General features: G+C 45.0%; 1 protein-coding gene across 5 annotated transcripts in view; it reads right to left on the bottom strand.

Annotated features, from left to right (window-relative positions):
* LOC102375012 (actin, aortic smooth muscle-like) overlaps window positions 1-8,990 on the bottom strand; it is an 80,512-nt gene that overhangs the window by 40,806 nt on the left and 30,716 nt on the right. For all 5 annotated transcript variants that reach the window (XM_025197426.1, XM_025197383.1, XM_025197474.1 and 2 more), the window contains 3 exons: window positions 7,152-7,313; window positions 6,374-6,565; window positions 3,896-4,077 (listed from right to left, as the gene is read on the bottom strand). In XM_025197426.1, coding sequence (XP_025053211.1) covers window positions 3,896-4,077; window positions 6,374-6,565; window positions 7,152-7,313 — 536 coding nt within the window. The remainder of the gene's footprint in view (window positions 1-3,895; window positions 4,078-6,373; window positions 6,566-7,151; window positions 7,314-8,990) is intronic.

Here is an 8,990-nt window from a genome sequence, read left to right as displayed (position 1 = left end):
AGGGGTGAGGCATGGCTGGAGGGGATTCCAGGGGAAGGCTTTGGTTAGGGAGCAGGCACAGGAAGGGTGAAGCCAGTGGCCTGTCTTAGGGAAAGCAAGTTGGACAACATCCGCAGGGTGCTACTTAATAGGAGTGCCAGAATGGGTCCCTTGTTTCCATGTCCCAGCAGCAAAAGCAGCCCCACAAAGTTGCTGGGTGTACACACACCATGCTGCCATTGCCAAAGTAACAACTGGGAATATAGATCAAACCATGGCAACAGCAGCAGCTGGGGACTGTTTTTGAGTCTCCAAAGTAGGTAAGGCATTCCAGCACTCAATAGCACCTCCCCTCTCCTTCACTGCAGAGTTTACCTATGGTAGAAACCCTGCTTGCTGTTCCTAGCTGACCTGGGTGCCAGGTGGGGGGAGCTCCTGACTCACTACAACCAGAGGCTGTGGGGAGCAGCTACATGGGATGCCAAGCTCAGCTGGGGAGAATACTATGGTGCCAGTTCCCTCTTCCTGCCTCTGCTCCCACAGGGTTGGGCACGTGGGAGAGGCCAGACAAGGAGAAGGACGGTTGTCTGCTGCTGCTGTCCCTTGCCAAGCCTGGTAGTCTGAACAGCTGTTCCTCACAACTGGAGCTCCCAGACCGGAGGGGTGGGGGGGAGGCAGCAGAGGCATCTGCACAGTGAGCAGGGGCAGGAGAGAGAGAGGCCCACCTTCTGCCCCAGGAATGGGGGGAGCCTTAGGAAGACTGTTCCTTCCCTGCTCCAACCATGGCTGTAGGGAATGGAGACATGGGTGCTAAGGTGTGCTGGAGACAGTGGAAGCTGTGTGCAGGTTCCTCTTTCCTTCCATCTGCTCCCTACTTGTGCCTCCCTCATTTTAGTGTCCCCCACCACCCAGGGGCTCCAACTGTGCCTTGCCCCAATCCTCCCAAAGGTCAGAGGGGTGGTCAGTGGCATCTGTCATAGTCCTCTTTTCTTAATCCGGGATCTGCCCACATAAAACTAGTTTGTTGTTGTCTAATAAATCCAGAGGTACGGATGTGCATGAATATAACAAATAAATATCTTTGGCCTAACTTCTCTTCAGATTGCCTCCCTGAAGAGGCAATGTTGACCTAGTGAACAAGGTAGCAGACTTAGCCTGTGGCTACGTATACATGTTCAAATGTTTTGAGATTTTCTCTTGGTAAAAAAACTTACCTGGAGACACATGAACAGATATTTGAATTCTGAACCTTTGAAGAGAGTAAGGTTGCAATGCTGACACTGAGTAGCTAGGAGTTCCCTGTGCACACATTTCAGCATGCTTTGCAGACTCTCTCAGTCTGCCTGGAAACAAATGGCAGTAATGCATGGGGCAGCCCTGATTGGCTCATCCAGACTTCTCAGAGTCAGCCTATGTGCAATGTGGGGATTGTGAAGGACGCAGAGCAGTAGAGTCCAATGAGTGACAGGAGAAACTCTCCCAGGTTGTCCCCAAGTTATTTTCTTCCTGGAGTGGCCAATTTGATTCTGAGAGAAAAATCTTGAACATCTGTACAGTCATGGTTTCTCCTAGGATATCAGTGACTTTCCCAGGAGAAACGGGAGGTCTGTACATGGCCAAAGCTGACACAGCAAAATTCAGCATAGAAATACCCCGCCTCACTGTCAGGGTAGTTCTTATGATTAAATCATCATGGGAAGAGAGCCACATTATACTTAACATGAATATACTCTTTCTGGTGCCCAGGCTAGTGTCTACAGGGCCAGCTCAGGCATCTCTGCTTGGCACTGCATCGTATGTCCTGTGCACTATTGTTGGTAGACTTGGGTTGGCTAACCTGCTGTGTTATCTTGGGTAAATTATATCATTTTCATACACTTGTTTCTTCTTCCATTGTTTGCCTGGCTTGTTTACTTAGTAAACTCTCTGGGGCACTATGCATCCATAGTGCCTAATATGACAAGACCATGGATTTCAGTTAGGAACAGTTAAAAAGAAATGAATTCAGATGCCTACAAGTCATACATTAGACATCTGTCCCACAAAACAAAATTCAAAATTCAGACATGGATACCCAGGTCCTCTGCACAGCGCATACAGAGAGTTAGATGCATCAGAATGGTGATATAAAAAATTTCCACCCCGAGCAAAGAGTTGCCTAGTGCAAACCAGCAGAGCAAATTGATCAAACAAATGTGTCTGAACTCCAGGCCCTCCCCATGATGTATGTCTCTGAGTTAAGAGACATAAACTTTGATCCAAAGGGCACCACCCATTCCTCAGGACAAATGTGTACAAGGTCAATTTGAAAGAACCAAGAATGTCACACTCATGTTTTTAAAATAAGAGGAAGTGGTATAGGTTGCTTACTAACCCTTTATTATGTCACACTGGGTAGAGTACTTGCCCAAACTGTGAAACCTGGATTCTAGGACCTCCTGAAAAGGGAGCCACATCTACATCACCTACTTCGCAAGGGACAGCTCTAACAACTAGCCTATCAACAAGGATGGCTTTAAATAGTTATCCTTGTTCTTACCTACTGAACTTGCACCACTGAACAGAAAGGAATGCATGATTCTTAGGGCCATAATGAAAGCAAGCTCTAACCTGGTGATTAGGGCACTTAGTGAAAGACTGAATGAGTCCCATGTCACAAATACCTTAATAATTACTCCAATATAAGCTACCTTTGCAAATGCATACAAGCATACCAATGTGGCTTACTACAGGATGTGAAGACTAGAGGTGAGGTTGGAAATTAAGTGTACTGTGTTAATAACTAACCATAGCAAATCTATGTTCCCATTTAAAAATATTTACTTTTAAGCAGCAAAGAAAAGAGCCAATAAAATATATCTTTACTACTACTACTAAAATGTTATTGAGTCTTTTCTTCACTGCTTAAATGTATATTTACTAAAAATATACCTTAGTTGTATGTTTGCTTTCCTTTATGTAATAATGATGATGATAACAGTAATAATAATAATAATAATAATAATATTCTCATGTAATTAATCTGTAACATTTCTATTTTACACTCCACTGTACCACCACTACATTATGCAGCTGGAGGTGACGGTACAAGTCATGGAATACTATCATTTCCTCAATTTATCATAATTATAGAAGCACCTCTATTAACTTTTTGTTGGTTCTTTGGGAAATGTCCTATTTTCACAGTGCTCAACAACTCTCAAAATAATTCTTGTTTTCTCTGTGGCACACCGATTGCACATTGTGATGAAAGGATCAAGAAAATACAGTTCAAGATCATGCAAACAAATACACAGTACACTACACAAGGCTACTGACTCAAGCCAATCATGAAAGGATCTTTCTACATAGCCTGCAAAGTGTTGCATTCTCACTACTGATTTTCTATCATTATTAGTACAGTAAATTTCCCTTTAGTTGGCAGCTTTTGAGCTCCACTAAAACGGCTTTCACTTGTCTCTAAAAAGTTCTTCGTCCAAATTTCGTTGACCTCTATCCACCCTCAGTGACTTCTTGGCTGCACTTGTTCTTTCTTTTTGCAGCTACATTCTCTTACTTCTTTGGCTGTTCCTTCAGTGTCTCCTCTCTTAACCTAGTCTCCAAAAGAACCCCATTGGCTTTTGTCCTCATCTCCCTTTACAGCTTCTTTAGATGACCTGATCCACTCACGTAGCTTCAACTACTACTTTTTATGTCAACAATTGACAAGACCCTTTCTCAATCCTATTTTGAGATTACCCAAGGTCACATAAAGCCTATGACAAAGCCAGGTAGAGAATCCAGTTTTGCTATTTCCAAGTCTTCCATTCTAAAGAATGTTTGCTTATGAACATTTATAGTGGGAGTATACAGTCTGATTTTTTTTTTTTTTTTTTAAAGAATGTGAAAAAAATTTGGTACAAAATGTTAAAATTACCTTAATTTTCATGGTACTTGGAGCCAAAGCTGTGATCTCTTTTTGCATGCGATCACCAATACCAGGGTACATTGTGGTCCCCCCTGAGAGCACGTTATTAGCATAGAGATCCTTACGGATGTCAATATCACATTTCATAATGCTGTTGTAAGTGGTTTCATGAACACCTGCAGATTCCATTCCTGTTTGGAAATAACATTTGCACACACCATTGTTGATTTTGTTAAACAAAATAATGAACTCTTTTTCTTTATCATCAAAATGAATGGGAGACTCAGAAAGATCACAATCAATGATCCCTTGATAATATTCTGGGAACAAGCTACACAGTGCTAGGAAGAAGGTGGATTATACAGTTAAGTGCTATTTCTCACCTTCCTTGTCATCTCCTTGTGAGGTAGGATTACAATTGCACACCTAAAGCATACTTGAAAAAAGTGATTCTCTCCCACTGTGCTCTGGGTACTTAGACAGCCTCAAGTATAAACTGATGTCTTTATTTAGCAAATAGAAAAGCATGAAATGAGATATTCCCACAAAATTTTTCTATTCCTATAATACAGTATTTTGGAATTAGCTAGGTCACTCCTAAATCCATTTGGCTAATTTGATTCTTACAAACTAGTTAGAATAACTGGGTGAAAGGTGAGTAGAGTTCCTTTATGGGAATATACATTTCCCACAAAAGAGCTAACCACATGAAGGACCAGGGATATAGTTAGCACATTGTCATGTATCATTGTGATCTAACAAATCCTGACTGAGGCGGAGTGTCAACTCTACACAGAGCTGAAGGCAAACTATTTGAAACTAATGATATATGGTTTTTATAGTCTATTGCTTCTCAAGTCATAGATTACAGCAGGGGTGGCCAACCCACAGCAAGTGCCACCAGTGTGGCATTGTGTGTGACATGCAGCAGATTGGGGAGGGAGCAGAAAGCAGAGCAATAGATTGGGCAGGAGAAGGGGAAAGGAGTGGCACTCAAAAAGGTTGTGGGGCCTACCTTGTGGCACACCTGCCAAAAAGTTTTCCCCCACCCCCAGATTAGAGGAACTGATTGTTAAAGCAGGGGCAGAATCTGGATGAGAATTTTCATTAATTATGACATATTTGTCTCTCTTACATGCTGAGTTACAGTTATAGACTAAGTGCAGATATTCAGGAAGGTTAGATTGTGTTAAAAATGACCACCCAAACTAATGTAAATTGGGATGGGGGGGCTAGTGGGGGAGTTGGGGGAATCAGGGGGGCAAGCAGGCTTGGGGGAGATTGAGGGTCTGCGGGGACATCAGGAGACAGGAAGCACCCACAGGGGGGTGGGGGGAAGGTGGGATCTGCAGGAACAATAAGGGGTGTGGGGAGCAGGCACTATCCACAGAAAAAATTGGGGGAAACCCAGGGGGGCAAGCGGCATTCACAGGAAGGATGGGAGGTCAGGAAGAATCCACAAGGGAATGTGGGGGCAGGCAGAAGCTGTGGGAGGTTGGGGGGCCGGCAAGGTCTGTGGGATCTGTGAGAGGGCTTGGGGGGACCAGGGAGGCTTACATGGTCTATGGTGGAGCTTGGGGGGAAACCATGGATTATTTTTAGTCCTCCAACCCTACACAGTGAACCTACACTCCCATCCCTCCCACCCCTTCCCCCACCAATACTTGCCTTCCTCGGCTCCCTGCAGTGACAAATGCTGATAAAACCAGCACCAGAGCAGCTTGCAGGATGGGGGTTCAGGGGCGGAGGAGGGCTGGCTGGTCCACTGGCTGGGGTGGGGGATGAGGGGCAGCAGAGCTATAAAATATCCTGGTGCCAGGGGCTGGTAGGAAAAATGCAGCCCCAGGGTCGGAGCTGGCAGCTGGGCTTTCCAACCCCAGGGCTACACAGGTAAGTATAGAGAGGTTCCATTCACCAGCCTAACCTAGATCAATTAAGTTTGAGTGTACATTGATCCAGGTCTATCATAGATCAGGTACCACCATTTTTAGACTGATCTGTGTGCACAGAACTTCTGTACTGTTATGGGTTTAGATTGATTTCCAATCAATGAGACTAAGTGCAAGGTCCTCACCTGAGCAAGTTAAGTTACATTGGTTGGCCATTTTTAACCCAATCTAACCCCTCCCCCCTCCCCCCCCAGCTCCCCCAAATGTCTGCACTTAGCCATAATTATCAGCCAATCTAAACTGGAAGAAGTATCTTCTGAGGGGAGTACAAATACTGGTTTGTTAGCTTTGATCTGACTCTAGTGAAATCACTATTTCCAAATCCTATTGCTTTCTAAACTGACAGGCAGCACCCAGATGATAAATCTAATGTCTTTAAAGAGCAACTAGCCTGACTGTCAGCCTCAGCTCCTGACAAAGCTGCAGGTTCTCAGTACATTTCAAAACAAGATCCTATGTCTTAAAATCTCAAGGTTTAAACTAAACCAAGTTTTCTTTTCAAATTTAGTCAGAAACTGAAAGCATAGGCATGGCCCACCTATGAAGGATGGCTGGAAGAGAGTTTCTGGGCATCGGAATCGTTCATTGCCAATGGTGATGACTTGCCCATCAGGAAGTTCGTAGCTCTTCTCAAGAGAGGAAGAAGAAGCAGCTGTTGCCATTTCATTCTCAAAATCCAAAGCCACATAGCAAAGTTTCTCTTTTATGTCTCGCACAATCTCACGTTCCGCTATAGAAATCCAACAATAAGTTATATCAATATACAATTTGACAGCTAAGAGATGCACACTGGATAGATCTTGTCATGCACATTTATGTATATGCCTGCAGGCAATGTGGTCACAAATTTGTGATTCAGGAACTCCTGATCTTAAGTCATTGTTCTGATACTGACCACTAAGTGGACTCAATAAGCCACCTAACTTTTCCATGCCCAAGTTTTCCTACCTGTAAAATTAGTATGATGCTACAACACATCCTTCGTAGCAACACTGGGCAAATTAATTCATGTTTGCAACAAGCCTTTGCAAGCTCTGCTGAAATTAGCCATAACAGCAGCCATAACACAAGCCATACATTAGTTCCTCTTGAGAGTATGATGATTGTGATTATACATGGAACTTTATGCCTGCTCAGCCTACATTACATGGACATCACAGGTCTTAGAAAACAAAGAGGTCCATAAGCTTGCTTCATCCACAGCTCAGCTACCTAACTGAAGCAGGCTCCCTGCAATGCACACTCTGGTGGATACATGCAGTGCAACAAGACACACAATAAAGTCAATGAATACCCATAGAAAAGAAGCTTATTACCAGTGGTGACAAAAGAATAGCCTCTCTCTGTGAGGATTTTCATGAGGTAATCAGTGAGGTCTCTGCCTGCTAGGTCCAACCTCATGATGGCATGGGGTAAAGCATACCCCTCATAGATGGGAACATTGTGTGTGACACCATCCCCAGAGTCCAGAACTATTCCTGGAAAAGAAAAAAGAAAGGAAATGCTAAAATCCCATTAGCCCCCAAACATTCTCCACATTCTACAACAAAAGCTACAATGATAAAAGGGCTTGTTAGGAGACACTCATATGACCAGGCCTTTTGTCTTTATTATGTAGTTGGAGCTCTGCTTGTGCCAGGTAGAAATTACTAGCATAAATAAGAACCATTGCCTTTGGCAAACACATGAAGCATTCTGCAATTGCACTGTATTGTTCTCTCTGAACAGATGCTAATGATAATGATCTTACGTTCCTACAGAGCCTTTCATCTCAGAGGATCCCAAACACATTATGGACTTAAAATATTGTATGAACTATTCTCAGAGATCATCCCATTCACCATTAAAATACAGCCACCTCTGAGTAGAAATATGGCATCTGGTTAAAACTGTACACAGCAGTATTGCACAGCACTTTTGATTTTAAAAAATGAAGCATTATCTTTTCTGTTCAGGAGAAGATAGAAGTTTCTAGTGGTAAAAACAGACTTATACAATTGAGTCCTTTAAAAGACCAGACTATTTGCCACAAACATTAGTTCCTGTAAATGGGTGATATTGCTATGACACCAGATTTCACAGGCCAGATGGTATTTGCAAACTTTAAAAAAATATTTTAAGGCCTCAACATTGTTGAGACATGAGTTATAGCCTTGGTGCTTGAGGTGCTAAAGAACAGTCAGAAGAGATTTCCCAGCTAATCCCAAGTGTGGATCCAGAGGGCATGCAGTGGCCCAGCTGCACCCCCTTTTGGATTGAATTGCACCACAGCAGCCTCTGGGGACTATTGTAAGTCCCTAAAGGAAGTGAAAATCCTCCCTCCATTCCCCTTCATGCTCACAGGCATGCTTTTTCCTCTCCCCTTCCTGCCTCCCACCAGCCACCATTGCTTTCCCCACTTACAATCCCCCCACCATAAATTGTGTAGCAAAAATCCTCACATTTGGAAGCATATGTAGACTCTCACAGGGGTCAGCCTGCCCACAGTGAAAAGGACAAGCCTTCACCATCCAACTACACCAGGGGTGGGCAAAATATGGCCCACGGGTCAGATCCGGCCTCTGAGGCCATTCTATCTAGCCCACAGGGCTCCTAAAAAATTTAGAAAATTTATATTTATCTGCCCTTGGTTCCTGTAAAACATGAGGACCCAGGGGAAGCCCCAGTGGGCTCCTGCAACAGCAGGGCCCACCCGGCCCTGCTCCCCCAGTCAGAAGCCCTAGCAGGGACTTCTGGCCTGGGACCATACAGCTGCCCCAGCCAGAAACTCAGGTAAGTGGGGGGGAGGGCAGAGGAAAACCCTGGGCAGGGAAGGAGCCCATGTAAAAGTGGTTTGAGGAAAAGCTGAGCGCAGGGGGGTGAAAGCGCCCCCTCCCCCACCCCATGGCTGGTGCCCCATGCTGCAGCCACTCTCAGCCCACCTGGGGCTGCCTGTGCCTGCTCAGAACAATCCTGCCTGGGCTGCGAGTGCCTGCAGCAGGGAGCACCGGCCATGGGGTGGGCGAGGGGCCGCTTTTCCCTGGGCTCCTTCCCGACATGGAGGAAAGCGGCCCCTCCCCGCCCCGTGGCCGGTGCCCCGCGCTGCAGCTGCTCATAGCCTGCAAGCAGCTGTAACGTGGGGTGCCAGCCACGGGGTGGGGGAGGGGGCACTTTCC

The sequence above is a fragment of the Alligator sinensis genome, unplaced genomic scaffold, assembly GCF_000455745.1.
Source record: "Alligator sinensis unplaced genomic scaffold, ASM45574v1 scaffold442_1, whole genome shotgun sequence".
NCBI lineage: Eukaryota > Metazoa > Chordata > Crocodylia > Alligatoridae > Alligator > Alligator sinensis.
Note: the sequence above shows the minus strand (reverse complement) of the source record. Positions and strands in the feature narration are given on the sequence as shown.